The sequence below is a fragment of the Uloborus diversus genome, chromosome 1 (genome assembly GCF_026930045.1).
Source record: "Uloborus diversus isolate 005 chromosome 1, Udiv.v.3.1, whole genome shotgun sequence".
NCBI classification, from domain to species: domain Eukaryota; kingdom Metazoa; phylum Arthropoda; class Arachnida; order Araneae; family Uloboridae; genus Uloborus; species Uloborus diversus.
In genome coordinates, this window is record NC_072731.1 from 238,560,786 (window position 1) to 238,581,983 (window position 21,198).

Consider the following 21,198-nt stretch of genomic DNA (forward strand, 5'->3'; position numbering starts at 1 on the left):
GAGCATACCTTTACTTGAAAGTTTTGAATATTTCAATAACTTGTAGAGTTTCAATTTCTGGCAGTGTGTATGCTCTACCTGTTGGAGTCATTGGGTTTACTTTACATAATATTTGAGTGACTGATACCCATAGTGTATCTGGCTGTGCTGGAAAAGAAAAAGAAGATGAAGGTCCTGCTGGATGAAGGAAAGTTACTTGGACTTCATCAGTATCTTCATTTTTCTCAAGCACATATGCAAGCCACCAGTTATGTTCATATATTACACATACATAACCTTGTATTTCTGAAAGTTTGAGCCTATCTTCTGAAGAACTTACTCTCTCAATAACAAATTCTGCTGAATGAGAAAATGTTTTGACTTTGACTTTTGATGTACTAGACGCTAAGGGAATAAATCCATGTAACTTCTGTGTTCCTTTAATGGTTATTGACTTATTGAAACGATTTACAAGGAATTTTTCAGTGTTCATGTATTCATTTGGAGTGACATAAACGAAATTGACAGATGGAACATTTTGTACAGCCCATTCATACAATTGTACTGGTGTTGTAATTTGATTATCATAAGGTCTCTGTAGACTTGCCTTTGCTGCTAACCTCTTTACTGTACCACCAATACCATCACATGGTCCCTTACCATGTGCAGTGGCTGAAAAGTGCCACTCAGCTTCTATATTAAAATCCTCTTTGTGGAAACACAGGTTGGTAAAGTTCTTCTTGTTTTTGTACTGAGCTGCTGAACCGTCTGAAAAGTAAAAAATCTTCCTAATCTTGTCATCAAATTTTCCTTTTAGAAAATCAATCAGCTTTTTCTGAAAGCAATACACTGCCACTGTATTATGTTCCAAACATTCAGTTATAACAACTAAACTAATGTGTTCAAGTTTTCCTGCACTAATATAATAAATTATGAATGGGTGAATTGTGGTTTGTTCACTTGCCCAGTGGTAACTTTGAGCTTCATCTTGTAGGACAAATTTATAGTTTTCAGAAAAGTCGCACATTACTATAAATTCTGCATCTACTAATTTACTCTTAATTTCATTCAAAAATGAACTTTGCTGCTTTGCAATAAAATCATGCCGAGCAAGAGCAAAAAGCTTTTCACAAAATAAATCTGTGAAGTCTGTTGCAGATTTCTCTATAGTTTCCAGGTTGCAACGATCAACTGATATCCATTGACGAAAAGTTATTTTTTCTATCATGTTTTCATCAAACGAATATTCCAGCATATCTTTGATTTCTTTAGTTCCTGGACAAAAAGAGCATTTTCCCAAATAACATTCTATCGATGCAGGATTACATATAATTTTAGCTATGCAATGTTTATAAGTCTTCAGCTTACCATCAGTTAACAAATCAAGTTTTGCATTTTCAATCATCAGCTTTACGTTTTGATGGGTGGTGCATACACAAACCGTGTGAGTTCCACTCTGGCCAGCAAGTACACAATTTTTCGGCCTTAGTTCAGCAAATTTGGAGAAACTTATCTTAAAGTTGGGATATTTATCTTCATAAGATCTATACGCCTCCATCAAATTACAGAGAATCAACCGTTTGGATATTTTTGCTTTATCCCCATTTTCGGTGCGAATAGATATACAATCTTTCATTCCTGGTAATATTCTACTAATTTCATCACTTTCATAGAAAGCTCTTATATTATCTGCAACTTTAGGAGGAAGACTTTTCCCTGGTTTTTGATTCGGGCTGGCCAGAATACCTTTATCTTGTAAGAGTTTTTTTGATTTTCTTACCATGTAATTAGGAGCATTGAATTCCTGCATAATTTTTCGTATACTCCATGACTCAGGCAGGCAGGTAAGTATCATCAATTTGTTAACATTAGAAGAAGAATTTGTGAATTTAGTTTTCAAATTATTTAAAAGTGTTTCTTCAGCTGTTTCAGGCTCACTCTCAGAAGATGTTTCAATATTAGTAAACAGTTTGCATTTTAATGCAGTACTAATCTTTTTCATCTTATTTGCTGAATAACCTTTGTTTTCTGATTTCCTTTTATCAATCGGAGACTCTCCCAATTCTTGTAAAGACACATTTAAGGTTTCAACAATTTCTGACTTAGGGGCAAAATTTGGATCACAACTTTCAGAACATCCACTGTCTTCAATATGCTGGCCTGAGTCTTCATTTTTCCTTAAAAGAGACAATTCTTTTCTGCAAGTATGGCAAATTTTACCATTTTCTGGAACTCCACTCAAGTATTCTGTCATCCAGCCTGCAACTTCACGTAATTTCTTTTTGTCTCTAACGCAGTGATTATCCTTTTTAAATGGATTAAAACACTGTGCAGTCAAGTATCTTTGATCAGCCATATCTTAAATTTTACATAATATTTACATTTTACCCTATATTTACAAAAACTTAATACTTAAACAACTTTTGTGATTACTAAATATATTAAATTTGGTATGTACAAAATAATAAGAATTTAAAAATAATAAGAATTTTAAACTAAAATTTCCTTGTATTCACTATAATACTGCAGTCACAACAAAAACTCAATATATTCCCTATCTCTTTAACACACTCCAATAAAACACACATCTGACTTGAGGCTGATCAGAATTGACACTGAGCTTAAAACAAGGAACTGTGGTGATATACAAAATCTATCCAGACATGGCATTATAATGAAGCCCATATGTCAGACCTACATATGCCAGATGTAGCTTAATATAAACAAAGTTCTATTCCTTCTTGCTTGGTTATGCCTAATGAAACCTTATGGAGATCTGGTAACTAAATTTATTACTTTTTTCATCTTTCTTTCTCAACTATGTGAGGTCATCTTAATGACTACCAAATAGCTCACACACTCCCCCCCCCCTTTTTTTTAAATCTAGCAAGTTAACCATTCAAATAATTGATAACTTGGTTTTAATCAGTTGTATATATATTTTTTTAAATAATAAGCAAGCATGCCTCAAAATTAATTTCATTACATTTCATAAGGTTTATTTATATTTAAAAAAATTTAAAAGCATAAAAAATACTTAGAACAAAATATTTATTGTCTAAATTTCTTACATTCATTTATTTTAAAAAATGAAGTAATGATAGATTTAAAATTTGAGGTTATGCGACTGACAAACTTTTACCCACGTTTACCAGTTCAAGTATGTTTCAACAGGCAGTCCTGCCATTTAGGGAAGGTTGGAGCGGAGTGATATTCCTGAAATAGGAAGATTAACCAACTTATATGAAAATGGATGTGGTTTTTGCTGTTTCTTGGTGTAATTTACATTGAGTATCAAAATGAAGAACCTGACAAGTAAATAAATAAAAAAATACAATTAAATGGACTGCAAAAACCCTTAGAATCAGCTACTTGACATTTAACTAGCAAGTAAAACCAAATTAGTTTCATCCCTTTAATAAATATTTTCTGGTTCTAAAACCATGCTATATTATACGGTGTAATTGTGATGTAGATCCAGCAGCGGTTTATTCAAATATTTTTTTCAACATGAACCCATTGTAAGCCCATCTTGAAACTTCTACAGCCATTTGAGTAGTGTATAACCATTTTTTTAAAAAAATTTGAAAAAAATTGAGGACGCGCATTTTGAGAAATTTAAATTTTAAATTTTAATTCAAATTTAATTAAAATAAATTTTTTTTAAACCTAACCATGTTGTATATCATTGAAAAGGTCATTAAAAGTGCTGTCAGATGAAACTTGCCACAACTCTTTATCTTAATTAGAAAATATTCTAGGTCATTTTGAAAATTGGTTCTTTCACGTTTTTTGACCCCTTTTTGGTAGCTTTACAGCGCTGTATCTTCAAAACCGTTTAATATTTTTTTAAAAAAAAATTATATTTTATTATGTCTACATTAACACTACCTCTGTACCAAATTTCATCAAAATCTGAGAGGGTGAGGTAAAATTTTGTCAAAAATTGTGTTGATTTGATGTGGAATGACCCATTTTTAAAAAAATACCCAAGTTCAAAAAAAGGAGCCAAAAAATGAATTTTTTTTTTTCAAAAAGAAGCCATTTTGTGAAATTTTTTTTTTCAATTTGGCTACATCCAGGCAATTCTACATCCTTGTTTTGTAAGTATTAACCTTGACTTTAAGTTTCAGATCATCTGGAGGATTGGAATCATGTCAACCAGGAGACCCCCCCCCCCCTTTTTTTTTGAGTCCCCACTTTGCCAGCCTCCTCCAACTACAATTTTGAATTTTTTTTTTTCAACTATTATGCATTCTTATACTTTTAAAATATTAATAAAAAACTGATAAAAATTGATAGTGAAATTAACTGTTTATTTTTTCTATTGCGCCTGTAAAATCACCTTAAAATTAAGCCTCTAGACTAGAATACCCCCTTAAATCTACTTATTTTGTTTTCCATTTTAACATCCGACAGAGACATCAAAAGACATCGGACAAAGCGGATGTCTTTTCATCCATAAGCTCATTGCTTTTTGCATTGAAAAAGGCGTTCCTTGTAACGCTAAAACAACTTGTCTGCAGTAATCTGCAATTTGTACTTTTTGACATTGTTATTTCTTACTTTTCTTACATTATTCAACAGTTGTTTGCTTGTTTCTCATCAAAGAAAAGACACTTTATATCTATCATGGTTTTTGTTTACTTGCATGTAAAAATAGCCCAATACATGTTAGAATTTTGGATTTATCAAGTATTTTATATTTTGAAGCTTTTTTTTTTACTTATCTCAGAATTGTCTAGCAGGGCTAGTCAATCCTCATGAATCCAAAAATCTCTAAAAAATCTAAAAACAATCGTGGGTTACAAAGGATCTCATCCTTTGCAAATCCCGAGAAAACTAACATGTGAGCAGGCCTCTCCAGCAAAACACCAGTGGCATTCTGAAAAAGTAATATGACCCTCACAAAATTTTGAATCATAAAATCGGCTATGAAGTGCAGAAATAAACTATTTTGGATCACAGTTTGTTAATGAATAAATACGTTGTTTATTTTCAAGAAATAATTTTATCTTATATTTCAGAATCGTTTCCTTCTACAAACTTTTAATTCATATTGAAAATTGAAATAATTTTGATTGAATATTTTAAGAACATTAAATAGCTTGTGTTTGCAGTTTGAAAGTTATTTCAACAGCTGCTGCTTTACATAAACTTACTTAATTTATCAATCAAGCTATTGTTTATATATCGAACATTGTTTTGTTAATTATTAAGTTATTTATAATAATCAATAATAAATGCTTGGTTTTTAAGGAAAATTTTAAACAAATGAATGAAACTTTTTCTTCAAATTATTCATTTATTTTCAAAATAATTAAAGTAAACATGGAAAGATATTATTTTAAAATATACATTTATGTTAGTTGTTATCACTGTTAAATGTTGAAGCAGAATGTTATATGTATGTTTTTTTCTTATTTTTTAATTATTATTGTAATCTTTAGGAAGGAGGTCAGAAGTTAGCTGCATTAGAAAGTGAACTGAAGCCAATTGAACTGAAAGAAGTTCAAATTGAAGCTAAATATAAAAGTACTCAAACTGCATTGAAGGAAGAAGAGAAGCGAAAAACTGAGCTGATTAGGAATCTTAAAGAAGTAATGTTGATAAACTAATTAGAAGTGCATCATGCTGCTTTTTTGCACCCAAACTATGACATTCACTCTGTTTGCAACTCAGTTCAGTTTTATTGGAAAGAGGAATTTATTTTTCTTTAAAAGGGAGGGGGGAGGGGGCAGAACCAAAATGGTGTTTATGTGCATTCTGGCACCAATTCATTGCTAGAGTGTATAAATGTACGTTAGAGTGGGCCGATAAATGGATTATGTCAGTCTTGGCATCCCAAATATGGGAAAAGTGGTTTAAAAAATAAATGTTTGTCTTCAGATCGCGCATGAGCCTCAAAGTAAAAAAAAAGGATGAAAATGATCAAATTTTTTAAAAAATTATAAAAACATTAATGTTAAAAATATTTGTAATACCACTTAATTGCTTCCTTTAGTACTCTTTTCATGCATCTTCAAATTTTTTTCCAGTTTTTAATTCACGCATAACCCGTAAAATTTATTGAAGTCGGTCAAAATTTGACTTTTTAAACTTTTTCCGGACCTTGCTGTATTTTTTCTCTTATACTCTCAACTTTGCATTTTTCGCAATAATTGTGCACTGTGAAGCCCTTTGCTGGTAAAACAATTGCATTTTATTACACAAAAAGCTCAGAATTCACGAGGAGTTGCCTGTACTTAGTGTTCCTCCCTACCTTTCCAATTTATCCAGTCAAACAGGATGTTTTTTGACAGGAGTAATTTATTGTTTAAAATATGTTTATATATTTACAATTACTGTGTGATTTTCAAAATACATTTAGAATAGTTACATATTTTAAACAAGTTTTTGGATCAAAATTTGAAGTTAGATTTGTGACTCAGTTTTAATGATCCCAGGTATCAAGATGTTCTTACTAACCCATTAATTGCATCTTCTCCAGATACATTTTCTGCCAATTTACTGACCAGTTTCAAAATCCTTTCCTGAGTGTAATATGGGAGCTTTAAGATTGCAAAGTTTGGTAATTGTACAACTTCTAAAAATTCCAATCTGTCTTTTGTTTTTTACATCATTAAAGGAAGAAGAACTAAACATATTGACCGGTCAGTCAAATCTTTTAATTCAAAGCTTCAAAGTGTAATAGTGTCAAAAAAATCTCTTATTGTAGCTAAAAAGATGTTTCCTGATTGTTTAATTCTTGTTTTATTTATTCGTATGCTAACTCCTTTATATGTTGACTGTCATGGCTAATCACAAGTTATCAGGATAGCCAAATTATTCATTTCTCTGCAACAATGGATCTACAATGTTTAGTAGGTCATCCGGAAAATATCTTGTAAACTTTTAATAACTTCCATGCATTATGTAAGGTTTTAGTATTATACCTAACCACACTAATTCATATTTTTAAGGCTTAGCATACAAATATCTTCATCTTATTAGCAGTTCTGTTTGAAAAATACACAGTTGTAGGACTCAACTAGCACTATGTTAATAAATGTCAATGGTTTAAAGGTTCTGGGTTTTTGACAGTGAGATCAGGGTCACATTTTCCTATCTGTATTTCACTTATAATATCCATTAAATGCTTTTGGTTGTTGCTTAAATCAGTTTTTGATACTTGGCAGTTAAAGCTTTTACAGTAATTCTGAGACCGTCCCCATATTACACTAAGGTTTATAAAGGATTGTGAAGTTGGTTAGTGAAGTGGTGCTTGACTAGAGATAGATTTGTAAGACCTTTTTCATACAGCGATCATCAATGCCTAAGCTGAGTTTAAAGGTCTAACTTCTAACCTTCCTCCAAAAGTGGAAACTAGTTTTGAATCATACAGTAATTGCATATGTAAACATATTGTAAGCACATGCCCCCCTCCCCTGAGCACAGGGGCGTAGCCAGAGGGAGGGCCCGTGCCCCCCTCCCCTCAGAACGGTAATTTGAACAATTTTCAAAAATACTCTTTTTTTTATTCGAACGAAGATGAATGCGCTTTGAGAAAACGAAGTGGTTCCAAAGTAAGCAGGGATGACGAGATGTCATTTAAAACTTCCCCCTCTCTCCTTTTTGGCATTTATTTTTTCTGTAGTTAGGAACTCATTTGAAACGTCAGTGATTTCAAGATCGTAGCTCCTTCTGTGTTTCAAGTACTTTAAAGTTTATTCTTAACGTGAGTTCAATTCTGGCATAAGAACAATTAATGTTTTTGCAACAGTTTTTGAATAAATTGCAAAACCCATACAATTTTAAGAAATTTTACTAAATAATATTAGTAATAATAATAAATATATATTGATGTAAAGACAAAGAGAGAGAACGCTGATAGAGTGTTGTGAAAAAAAATTGTGCCCCCCCCCCTAAAAATATTTTCTGGTTGCGCCCCTGCCTGACCATAGGTCCTGTGCTACTTGATCAATAGAGCCAGATGTAAAAGAATTAAAATATGCAAAAAATAAGCTTCTCGTTTTGCCAAGTTCAAAAAGTTTTGCACTGTCCTGGACCTGAAAAACGTATAGTGTCAAAGCTACCAATTGTGTGGTTCTTCCGTTCAATGTAAGAATTTAGATTAGATTGTACTGTGGCCACACTAGATGTGCTGTCCGGGAAAATTGCTGAATATTGTAACCACCGACAGGACGCTGTTCTCCAATAAAATTGGACACTTACCATTCATACTCTTGGCATTTTTTGTGACTCCGTGATTGTTTGAGTATTTTTTGAGCAATCACGATTGCTTATTGTTCTCACTTGACTGTTTTTGGCGTTCTTTTGATTTTTCCCACCGCCACCCTCCGCACTATCACGGTTGACGGGCTCCTCACGATGCGGCACCTCTAGCGAAAGCCTTCTCCAAGTTGCATCCACGTCCTACACACATGCGCATTAGGGTGGAACGAAAAAAAAAGTTTTTGATTTTCAATTTGCTGTAGTGCGGAAAAATTGCCTTTTCATGCAAACAAGATGTAAATAAAAATATGAAAAATATTGAAGCACGTCTTGAGGTGCGGCAAAGAGCATAAACTTTGGCAAAATTGCAATTTTTGCGACATTTTAAATTTTTGAAATAAAATTTCAAATTTATCTTTATGCTTCAAATTCTGCCGAAAAGCAATTTTTATACTCAACAGGTCGCACAATAACTTTTTTTTTATTGTTCGGATTATGTCTTCATGTGCCGCAAGAGCAAAGTAAGTTTCGCAAAAATGCACTTTTTGCCGAATGCACTGGCATCTGGGAGCTTGAGTCATTGCAGCAGCGGATGTTTAAATGGGGCGGGGCTGGTCAGCAGTAATTTGTGTGAGTGGGGCCAAGCTCAGATCAAGTGTCAATTTCTTTGTCGAGTTGAGTTAGTGAGTAACGTAAAATTTCGTTAGTTGGTAAGATACTTCATTGTTGTGAGTTGCAATGGCTCAGTCTAAACAAGTGCAGATGAGACAAAACGTCAGAAGGTCCTATTTTTGGATTCTTTAGCGATTTCAATGAAGTTTTACTACCTACTTACAAAGATGCAAAGGAAATGCTACTGTTTTATTAGACACTGCCTAAAAAGTGCGGCTGGAAAAGATCTTTCTGTAAGTGAAATATATATGACATTTTCGTTTCCAGAATAAATTACATTTGGTCAAGAACTTCTTTGAGACAACAGGAATAGAAGCCTAATGGATTATTAGATGGTAAAACAAAAGAATCAAACGAATTTAAAGACAAAATAGGTCAAGAGCTGGAAACCTGTTCTAATCTTCCTGTGGTTACTTCCTTACCTATTAAAAATAACCTTCTTTTTGAGAATATACAGGACAAAAGTTCCGATCACAAATATGTATTGGATATGTGTGTAACTATATCAAGTGGGACTTGCTCACTAGATTTATCTTCAAGGAACCTGGGAAAACTTCCCCACTCCAGATGACTTACATTTGCAAACCGTATATTTCGATTGTACGTGGCAACTAAAAATCAGACTGAAAATCTCAAGACTCTGACTCAGTACATTGTTAAAGAGTAGTAAAGTATAGTTTCCTTTATATGGGCCTGGCATTTTGCTAAAATTGCTTGAAACAATACTGAAATATATTAATAGTAATAATTATTCATTCATACATTTTCAAGAAAGGATCCATTTCTTATACAGATCAAGTGGGCAATGCGTATGCTCCTGTGTGGTTTAACATCAAGAAAAAACCTTCTCTTACTTACGGCTCTAAACATTTATTTGAACGTATCTTACATTCACGATATCTCTCTCATGATTTTAAGAACACAAAGTAGAGGCGGGGTTAAGAAAGTTCAACAAATAATTTTTGCTGGCAAATTATTTGGCTGCAAATCGATTTGATCTCATGGGGTGAAAATGAAATAACCGAACCCCCTCTTGGTAAAACATTTGTCTAATGAATCCCTCAAAGTGAAGCTTGTAACCCCAAGCGGTTCTTAAAAAGTATGGTTCAGTCGCAGGAGACGAAAAATTGACTGAAGAGTTATTTGGAAGAAATAGTTATTTGATACAAAAAACACTTTAATGTGTCAAAGAAGTAGACACAAACATCATGCAGGTTCAACCATTTACTTACAATCATTAAGAATACTTTGAATGATAAAAATGGAATTGTTAATGTCTCGTATAGTATACTAGTGATACCCGCACGGCTTTGCCCGTTGTAGAAAAATTAAAAGGTCATTTGGTTTGCTTGTATATTTACAAATAATGTAAGAAGAATTTCTCGCCAATTGGCTTGCCCATGTTACGGTTTCACGTTACGACAACTTGGTAATTTACTCGCCCATCTTATAATTTTGCTCGGGTAAATGTGATTAAAATTGGAATAGAAAAAGAACAATCGAATTTTCAAAAAATCGCTTTGAGGTGCCAAGAGCTACAAACTAACTTTGTGCCGGTGTAGGCGCGTCACAGAGATCCAGACAGATATCTAGATCTCCAGACAGACTTTCAGCTTTATTATTAGTAAAGATTGATTTTTTTTAAAAACTGTATTTTGTAATTAGTATTTTTTTCCTAATATAATGCTTAAAAAATGTATTTAATGTCATATTTTGTGCCGTTATATACAGTAGGAAAGCATAAAAAGAAATTTCATTGTTAAATGGAAATTTCGGTTATTATCAAACTTTAAGCTCGTTGCGGCACCTAAAGATGTTGTAGTAAAGCAATGAAATTTCTTCTGCTTCTTTTTAAACTTAAATGACAACTTTTTCCCCCTACGGCAAACCAAAAAAATAGAAAGAAAAATTTAAGTTTGTTTTCGTTCCACCCTAATGCGCATACATACACAACTACACACGCACACATACACACACATACACCTAAACACACACACATACACAAGCGCATACATACAGACACCCACACATACACACACAAAAACACATACACACAACTACCCACAAATTCATGCCTGCACAGACACACATATGCCTACACACACATACACATAACCCGTAAACACACACATACGCCTACATACACACACTCGTGATTGCGAAAAACATAATTTGAATTCAAGATGTCAAAATTCAAATTAATTTTTTTTTGAATGCTTTTTTTTTAAATTTCAACACTAAACTTTTTTTGTTTTGTGTTTTTAGATAATTTTAATGAGGCATAAATTAATCGATTCACAAATCAATATTAAAAAAAAAAAAGAACTCAGGAAAAAATTGCGTAATTCACCTGTTTTTAAATGTACAAATTTTACCCTCAAACTGCACCTGTTTTAAAAAGTTTGGGATGCAAAATAACTTTTTTGGAAAATCGTCCAACATACATTTTTATTCAGCGTTAAAAAGGAAGCAGAAGTTAATGTTTTGTTAAAGTATTGCTAAAATTAGTTTTAACAAAAAATAAATAAAATGAAATGAAGATTAAAAAGTAAAAGGTAGTGAGAGGGAATGTGTCAGTCTCTCTAAGCAACTTAAGCTTAATCTGATTAGAATTGTGATATTCCATATCACATTTTTCTGGATAGCAATCATGTTCCCATCTTTTTCTGGTGCATCCCCTTTTTCCTCCGGGTTTCCCTTTAAATTCTGCGCATTTTTATGTATCAGTTATGTATTTTCATCATTTTTCCGCAATTCTAGCGGTGCATCCATGTTTTTCATTTATGGTCGAAAATCAGTTACCTTTTCAAGTACTTGCATCGCCATTAGAATTCGTTGCATTTTTTCCATAGTGTCCTTCTTTCGTTGTTTAGACGCCAAACATTCTGATTGGTTCTCGTGCATTGCGACGTCCCCGATCCGATCGCTCATTCGCAGACTCTTTTTTCCACTCCACTTCACTCTGCCTGTTGATCTCCTAAGGAGAAGACGCACTTCGGTGGCGTGCAAAGTTTAACGGGACTTCTGCAAATCTCCGCGATCCAAAATGGCGATCAGCGAAGCTGAGGGTTCAGCGCCCTATCAGACTTAAATTTAAAGCAGCTATTTCATTCTACCTTATTTAGTATTTTTTGTCACATTAACCAAGAAGAGAAGAAGTGTAAAATGTTTCAACATTGTTGTATCTCAATACCGTCCATTGATGATGACTTCCCGGTCGTGCCTCCTTAATTTGCCCCGCCCGGTTGTATAAGTTAATGATCGCCCACAATATCAATAAACTGATAGCACTCATCATGCGGCAGAGAGTTTGTGTGATGCCCAATGACTGCGAGCTTTCTAATGCAAAACTACCTGAGTAGTCGTAGCGAAGCAACGCCCTGATCATTGAGAACCATTTTAATAAAATCGTTACCCACGCTAGCACATTCAGATTTCTCCTGCCATGATTCCTCTTTTTATTTTCCCGCTTCTGAACAGTCCATTGCGTATTTGCCTCCAAGTTACATCCTGAACTAATTTTGCGATCCAGCTCCAATTTTAATATGTTCAAGAACTTTTCAATTTTTCTAATATCGTTTCCTTATGTAAATCTCTTTTTTTGTTCCCGGGGTGATCACCAAGTTTGCAGAGCGATGTTGTCATTCCTGTGAATAGTAACAACCTTCTTCAATAAATATTAGAATATCAAATTGTTTCTTTTCTATGCCTACAACGACACTCAACATGGGGTAAGTCATATCATTTATTTTTATCGTTGGGCATTCAAAGCAGTCGTTGGCCTCAAGTTATTGCGGCGGCAATGCTTCCACAGCCTATAATGTAAATTATTTATCTTTTGATGAATTCTAATTAAGTCTTCTAAAATTAACGGGACGCATCATGACAAGAGCAAAACTTGTTTTTGTTTGAAAAGTTTTCACTAGAGCACATTTCCATTCTTCTGTTTTCTGTTTGAACATTTTGTTATTACAATATAAAAGATAGATAGCTTATTGATTTTTGACAGTACTAATTTGCTTTGATTGTTTTAGGAAAAAAATCTTTTAGTGCAAAAAGAAGGTCAACTTGAAAAATCTGAAAAGAAATTGCAGGAGTTGAAAGTTGCAATGGAAGCTGATGAAGAAGAAAAAGCAGCAGCTGAAAGTCATTTGCATGCCGTGTTAGCAGGATCAAATGACATGAAAGGAAAAGAAACTAGTCTTGCTGCTCAGCTGATTGGTAAGAATAACATTCCTGATGTCGCATCACATTCTAAACTTACGTTATTATCTGGGTGGCAAGTTCCTCTTACTCAAAGCTCTGTCGCATGTAAAATATATAACAATTCAGTTTTCAAAAGTAAATTCAATTTTTGGTGCTCATAGAAAAAAATCGTATAATCTGATTTTTTTCTTTCATTCCATAGTCACATAGTGTGACACAATTGATGTTCCATTTTTCATTCAACATTATTATAGATGCTGTACTGTATTTTACTGTCTTACTACTACCTGCATGGTGTGAAGATCATGTCTTCATACACGAACAAGATTTTTACACAAATATTTTTTTGTATGTCAACAGGTAACGTAATCCTCTCAGTGTAACTACATTGACGCAGTTACTACTTTTGTGGTTTCAAACTTATGCAGGGTTACTGGTACATAAATAGGAAGTCGATTTCATCGGCACTTAATTTCGAAATTTAAATTCATGGGACACAATCCACTGACCCATAGCATGGCCAGAAATTTCTTTGGAGAAGAAGAGAAACCTTGCATTTTAAAGCATATTTTATTGCCAATTTACCAAACCTAAATGAATTATTTGCATACTTTAATTTTATTTCCAACACTTTTTGTCAACTAATCAGGGGTCGAAGTAGTCCTATATATCCTATATTTCCTATATTTTCAAGAAAAGCATCAAAATCGTCCTATATTCCCTTTTTTTGTTGTTGTTGAACCAGGAGGACATTAATTCTACAAATTTTGTTGCATGGTGCACTAAAGGAAAAGATGATTTTATCCCTTTTTGCCATTTTTGCAACTGTTCAGTGCACATAGGCAATAGTGGATTTTCGCAGTTGAGGCAGCATGCTAAAACATTCAAGCATAAAGAAGACTCTGAAAAACGTCAAGAGGATCCTTCTCAAGCTCTGTTTGTTCTTAATACAAGTGTTAAAGGGTTCAGTTTAGATATAAAATCAAAGAACAGTGGAATTAGTACTTGGGTCATGAGTGAGGAAGAAAAAACAAAAATTTTCTTTGTTCAAATTTTATTTAATTTCCAATAAAGTACACTGTTTTTTTTTTTTTTTTTTTTTTCAAAAATTATTCTTTCAACTACAGGCAAGTCATTTCAGATGTAAGGAATAATTTTATTTGAGGTTTTTTGTAAAACAAAATCATTGATAAGGATAAATAAATAATATATGATATGTATTATTTCTTTTTTCATAGCAAAATTATTCATATAATGTGTCCTATATTTTTCCTATATTTTTTGCGGAAAATGTCCTATATGTGACAAGTCGGTCACTTCTACCCCTGACTAATCCAAACAGCACAGAGATGAAATGCATGACATTCGAGATTTAGCAGCTGAGAAACGCGCTTCATCTTTGACTCAGAAGAAAATGAGTGACTTTTAAAAGTTTGATTAATTAGCTTATAATATGCACAATAGTACAGTACTGTTCTCTATTGTATGTTAATTAACATATTTTTTTCCTACTGTATTGCTGTATATATTCTATGTTTAGTTTTTTAAATAAGTAATATTAAATTACATTTCAAAGCATTTCTCTCTTTTCCGTAACACTTATGGTCAATTTTAGCCTCATTCTAGCTGGTGTTATGTACAGGACACGTAGAAAGGATAATATATTCTGCTCTGATTTGATACTCTGGACCTCCCCTGGTCCCAATCAGTTTGGATTAATTAGGTTATATTGTACCAAAAAAATGAAAATAAGTACGATACGTGAATAGTGATAAGTGATAGTGATAAGTGAAACAGAGAGAGAGAGAAGTTTATCATGGGTTTGTATTGTACTATGTTCTGAATATTCTTTTTCTCCATTAAAAAATTGTTTGATACATTTTGGCACCCTTCAGCTAGGGGTTAGGGAAATCATGCTAAATTTGTTCCTAAGTAATATTCAAAGACTGCATTTTTCAAAAACTTTTACAGAAAAAATGCTTTTTGTCACTTACTCCATTTATTTATTTCAATTTTTTAATACTTAGAAAGTTTTCCTTTGTTTTCATCACTAAATTGAAACTGGCAGACTCATTTCTGAAAGACTAGGTGGGTGGGGGGATTTGCCCCCCCCCCATGCCTTGTTGTTTCCATTGTCCCCGAAGGACTAGAGACAGCTATGCTATAAAGTCAGGACTACAGGATCCAGCCAGGGCCTGGTTAAGATATCAGGGGGCCCAAGACCGAATAATATTTTTGGGACCTATGTATTCAAACTTTACAATTTTAGCCATTGGATGAAACAATTTTAGACATTGACTAACACAATTTTTGCCATTTGGGGACCCCTAAGTAGTGGGGGCCCTAGGCCATGGCCTAGTCGATCTATTTAGTACTTAGGCCCTTTGTCCAACTACAAGATTGTGTTATCGACCAATGAATTTACGGCCAAACAAAAATATCTTATTACTCACAGCATGGTTCATAATTTAAAAAAAGATAGAAAAAATCTATAGCCATTATTTTTTTGCAGTGATTTTCTTAAGTCGTTGAAAAAATTACCTGATTTTTATGATATTTCCATTGTATTTAAAGAATTTTAAAAAAGAAGGAAGGAAAAAAAAAATAAGGATTAATTTTTATACTGTTTGAATGTAAAATTCAATGCAGCCCAAACAGACGCGGCTCACTAGGCAAATGCCTGGCTAACCACCAGCTCCATCTATCCCTGTCCTTAGATTTTTACTTCCTTTTACAAAAAAGGAAGTATTGTATTCGAGAAAAAATTCTCAAATATCGACCTTAATTTCCATTTTGCTCACCCCCAAATGATTGTTAAATTCTTCTTTCGACTCGACCACACATGACTAAGTGACTAAGAACGTATAGACACACAAAATAACCGTTTTGATGATTCCCGAGGAAAAAACAAAGAGTTTGACATCTATGTACGTATGTGCGCATGTATGTCGCATAACTCAAGAACAGAATGTCCTAGAAAGTTGAAATTTGGTTTTTTAGACTCCTAGTGAGGTCTAGTTGTGCACCTTCCTTTTTGGTTGCATTCAGATGCTCCAAAGGGGGTCTTTTGCCCCTTTTTTGGGGGAAATCATTGTTAATTTTGATGTAAACTCAAATGGTGTTATAATTTGGCAGACACTGAGCTATAAATTGCCAGTCTTTTGGTCGGCAAGTTTTGTCCCCAACTTAGTGACAAATTTGGTGATTTTTTAAAAATATTTTACAATTTTTTTTTCTAAAATCCGGTTTCAATTTGGCCGCTGTTGGTGATTTTTAGAGAGTAAACTATTGAATCACATTAAAACTGCCAATAATGAGAAAATGACATTAAATTGGAGTAAAAGGAAATCATGTGATGCACACGTCAGCTTGTTTTTATCCTAAGCTACTATGAGCTCTGTAAAGCATTTTTTCTAATTATTTCGATTGTTTGTGCGGAGGTGTGAAAATCTTTGGCTTTTCAATAAAACTTCGTTACATATTTTTTTTTCAAAATTAAATGAAATTTTCTTTTTTAGCGGCTGGGAAAGAAAGAAAAGATTCTGAAACTGAAGCAAAATCGCTACAAATGTCTTTGAAGCATCTTAAGGTTGAGATAGAAAAGAAGAAAGCTGAACTGAAGAAGGTTGACAAGTCTTACACAAATGATCAAGCAACTTATCAAGCGCTGTCCAAAGAAGTCAAAAGATTAAAAGTTAGTTTTTTTTTCCGTCTGTTTTAAAAACTTTATTGAACTTATTTCTTTTTCTTAATATTGTGTTTTTTTCCATTACTGAGTGGAAGTGAATTTTTGATGAAACCCATAGTATGTCAAAACATCTGATACCTTATCAAGATTTGTATTTTGCCGCATGAAGGTTGAGGGCAGTGTTTACAGAAATGAGTTTTTGAGATATTTGAAGATACTTGTTTTGGATTCCATTCTATTGATAGTGAAATGTTGGAATTTGACGTTTTCCCCTGTTGAAAACTAAATAAGGAAGCTTGTTCAACAAAGCTAAAGTACAAAAAATGAAAAAGGAAAAATTTGCAGATACTGCCCTTTTACCTTCCCATTGCATTGTTGGTAGGTAATGTTCAAAAAGTTGCATCATTCTTAGAAATTCTGTCGAACCAGAACTTAAGGAAATGCAATTCAAGCGCAATTTTTGCATTGTAAATAATCGCTTAATTTACAGAATTTGTTATGCAATATTTTGGTTTGTTTTCGTATCATTCCGTACCAAGCCAATGTTTTCTGAAAAAAATTATCTCATCATCCAACTAGGTTTTAGGGGTAGAAGTTGTCTTAATTTTCCTAAAATTCCCATTTTTTTTGACTATTTTAAACTTACTAATATTTTGAGCTTTATTCTAAAAATCCTAAAATTTTCAGCATTTTTTCAGAAAAATAGAAAGTTTCACAGAAATCAATTGCTTTTTTAACTAGTCTTATTTACTTACTTCCTACATCACGAAATTTCTATTAAAGAGCATGCAGCACTTTAATGTGGTAAAAATCCTTTGTCTGTGACGAACTAACTGCAAGTGGTAAATTGTAACGTCAGTGGATTTGTTGCTGCAATTTGAGTAATAAAATAGCGAACTGTGGATTGAAAATTCAAATTTTCAGTTTGTATCAAGTATCTGACTCTTAAGCCACTTTGCTATAATTAGTAATAGCTACTTTATCCAGGGCTTAGTCTTTTAATGAAAATGCTAAATCAGTCGTGAGGCATTACATTAAATGATACGGTATGGAGAAAAATATGGCATGAAACCTGTTATTACACTGTATGCATACTTAAAATGGAAAAAGGAAGTTTAAAAGCAAATATTATCAACTCTTTTAAAAGAAATTAAGAATTTGTATGATAAATTTAAAGAAAAAATAGTTTATTTCATAGTAAAATTAATCTTCCTTCTTGAAACCTTCTATCTATGAAATTTGAAAAAGACTTACAATTGCTAGCTTTAAACTCTAGCTGTTATACTTCAAATATTCATATATTTTTGGGCAAAACGATGTGTAATATGGAAATGTGTGTCCCCCCTCCCCCGCTACATTTTTAGCAAATATCCTGAATTGAACAAAAGATTTATTTTACTTATTTATTATTTTTTCCTCAGTTTATATGTATTCCCTGATTATACATTGTTCATGGTATCCATTTTACAATTTGCATGTTAACTTCCAACTTTTTCATTAATGCAATTTTTTATAACATTTCTTTTTTACATATATATATATATATATATATATATATATATATATATATGAGGCGTGTTTTTAAAGTAAGTTCCGTTTTTATATAAAAAAGGAACGAGTACAGATAGAGCTAAGTAATTTAGTGCACAAAAATCTACCACCCTTACGCTATTTTTCGACATTGCTCCCGTGATTTTCCAAGCATTTGTCATAGCGTGGTACAGGTTTTTGTATACCTATTCGTACAAAGTTTCCGCCCGTTTAGTCAACCATGAGGACTCTTACAGGGCTTTGGCTGGGGCGTTTTTGAACATCTTCTGGTGTGCCCTCACCTCGCCCGCAGCATCTTTCATTTGTTTCGGCATCTAAAGTCTTTCCAAGGTGGTCTGTGGCACAACAGCAATAATGAGCTCAGAGAACATGTTATCCCATGGCTGACTACACAGGCGGCAATTTTCTATGAATAGGTATACAAAAACCTGTACCACGCTATGACAAATGTTTGGAAAATCACGGGAGAAATGTCAAAAAATAGCGCAAGGATGGTAGATTTTTGTGCAATAAATTTCTTTCCTCTATCTGTACTCGTTCTTTTTTTATATCAAAACGGAACTTACTTTAAAAATACGCCTCGTATATATATATATATAAATCGATGAGGAGGGGGTGTCGTCTGGAGTTGGATGTTTGCAGAAACGAAGCATATGTTCAGAATAGTGGTGTATGTTTTTGTTGATATTCAATATTTATTGTCCCAAGAATGCGCTAAAATGTTGTCAAAATTGTGTCCTAATTTTTAAAAATCCCCACTTTGCTACTTGAGGTTTATTTTTGAGCAATATGTTTTTGTGTTTTGTTGACTTAATGTAGACTGCTCAAAAATCTTTTTTTTTTTTTTAATTTTAAATAATGTCAATTGTAATTTTCCCCCCTTTCATAATAATTGTAACAGGATGAAGTGTCAGCACTAGAGGCGAAAGCAACTTCGTATGAATCCCTTGTTCAACAAGAGAAAAAAATGTCTTATGAAATTAGTAGATTCAAAGATGAACTTGACTATATCTTTACAAGGTAAGTGGAAGTTGCTTTTTAGTTTATTATTTACTAAAATTGAGTAGCGTATTTTCTCTCTTGATTTTTTCATGCATTGTCTTTTTCAGATTCCCTCAGCTAAATTTTGATTTTACTGATCCAGTCAAAAACTTTAATAGAGCAAAGGTTTCAGGTCCTGTTTGTTTGCAGTTGGAGCTGAAAGACCCTAAAGATTCAGTTGCCTTGGACGTTGCTGCTGGGCGAAAGGTAATTAATTAGAACAATGTATTTTAATATTCATTGTTTCTTGGAAATATTTTCAGAATTAATGAAACCTTTTCAACCCTTAATGTATTATAGTAAGTTGGCATAGCTTTTAAATAGGTTAATTTTCCGTAAAAAGGTTTTCCAATTTAGACCTTTTAATCGGTTTTACTGTGTGTTTCTTCTGATCTTATCATAAATTTAACAATAAAACAAGTGTTGTAGTGTTGAAATTTCTACATTTATATTTTCAAATTTTTTTGGCATTTGATTATGAAATCTTTAGTACATTTGTCCTAAAGCCTATTTCTGCAAAATATGATGCATGTTTTTCAAATTATAAAAATTTGTGTTAGATGTTTTAAGAGGCCAGCAAGTGGCGAAAATTATTTAAGTTCTAGTCTGTTTTCAAGAAGAAGATGATAAAGAGTTTCTACTATATTTATATCAATTTTCTTCTGCTTGCTGAATGCCGCTGTGTCCCTCAACAAATATTTTGAGTGAGTACTTGAACACTACAGTACCCCTACAGTGCTCTCAATTAAAATATAAGTGACCAACTTATATCTTAATTGAGTCCTGAAAGGAACTGTGTAGTTATTACTAGAATGATAAGACAAATGTGTATGTTGAATTAAAGCCTGTTAGCTAAAAAAATTTATGATTATTCCCGAAATGTTAAAGCCACTATTGTAAAGAATTGGAACTATTCTACTACTATATCATTCTTTTTTTTTTTTTTGCTACTTTATGGCATTTTTAATGTATAATGTGTATTATATTTTTTGCATATTGATGGCGAAGGTACCCAACCTCCAATGTCAAAAATGTCAAATTTGTATAGAAACATTAAAACTTTTTAAAAATTTAAGTTTTAGTTATTAGTGCCATGGTACCTCATCTCGCTGGCTATCAATTTTGTGCTGGAAGAAATGATATAGGAGGTTGGAAAGTTGATGCAAAGGTGAAACATCATGTTTGGCAAAAAGAAAAAAAAAAATCTCAAAGATTGACATTGAGTGCTGTGTACTTTCACCATTGATATACAGTCAACCCTCGCTATAGCGAACCCGGGATGTAACAATCTGTAGCGAACCTTTTAAATGGTCCCAATTGAGGCCCTATGTCGTTAATGTATTTTCAATTGCTTGTAACGATTACTAAACGCTATAAAATCTACTATAGCTATCTGAAAAATTGAAAATTTAAAGCTTTTCAATGCACTTGTTCCAGCTATGTTCGCAAGAAAATTTCCATGGGCAAACACCCATCAGGAAAGGGGTAACTGTAACTACTCCGGTCCAAAGCATTCTTCACCTATTGTTCCTCTGATAATGTTGTTGTATTGTTTACTTCAATTGAGCTCTAAGGGCAATTACTACTTGTTTAGTAAATTTTGTTTTGAGTGGCAACACTCGGTTGTTTAGGTGTCAATAAAAATATTTGCAGTGATGTCGTTAGTTAGAATTTTGGAATTGTTATTTAAATATCGCCATGTTCATATTTCACGATTGTTCAATTTTAATTAAATGGTTTTATGAAAAAAAATGCCTTCATCATTTTAAACTTTATCATCGCCTTATACACTGAACATAGCTAAATTATGCAAGCAAAAAAAAAAAAGATTAAGTTAAATTATTGTG

At 32.9% G+C, this 21,198-nt stretch overlaps 1 protein-coding gene across 1 annotated transcript in view; it reads left to right on the forward strand.

The window, feature by feature from the left end:
- The window catches only part of LOC129225957 (structural maintenance of chromosomes protein 2-like), an 82,859-nt gene that overhangs the window by 24,609 nt on the left and 37,052 nt on the right, over positions 1-21,198 (forward strand). The window contains exons 7-11 of the mRNA XM_054860517.1: positions 5,430-5,579; positions 12,900-13,086; positions 16,590-16,765; positions 19,212-19,330; positions 19,420-19,558. Coding sequence (XP_054716492.1) covers positions 5,430-5,579; positions 12,900-13,086; positions 16,590-16,765; positions 19,212-19,330; positions 19,420-19,558 — 771 coding nt within the window. The remainder of the gene's footprint in view (positions 1-5,429; positions 5,580-12,899; positions 13,087-16,589; positions 16,766-19,211; positions 19,331-19,419; positions 19,559-21,198) is intronic.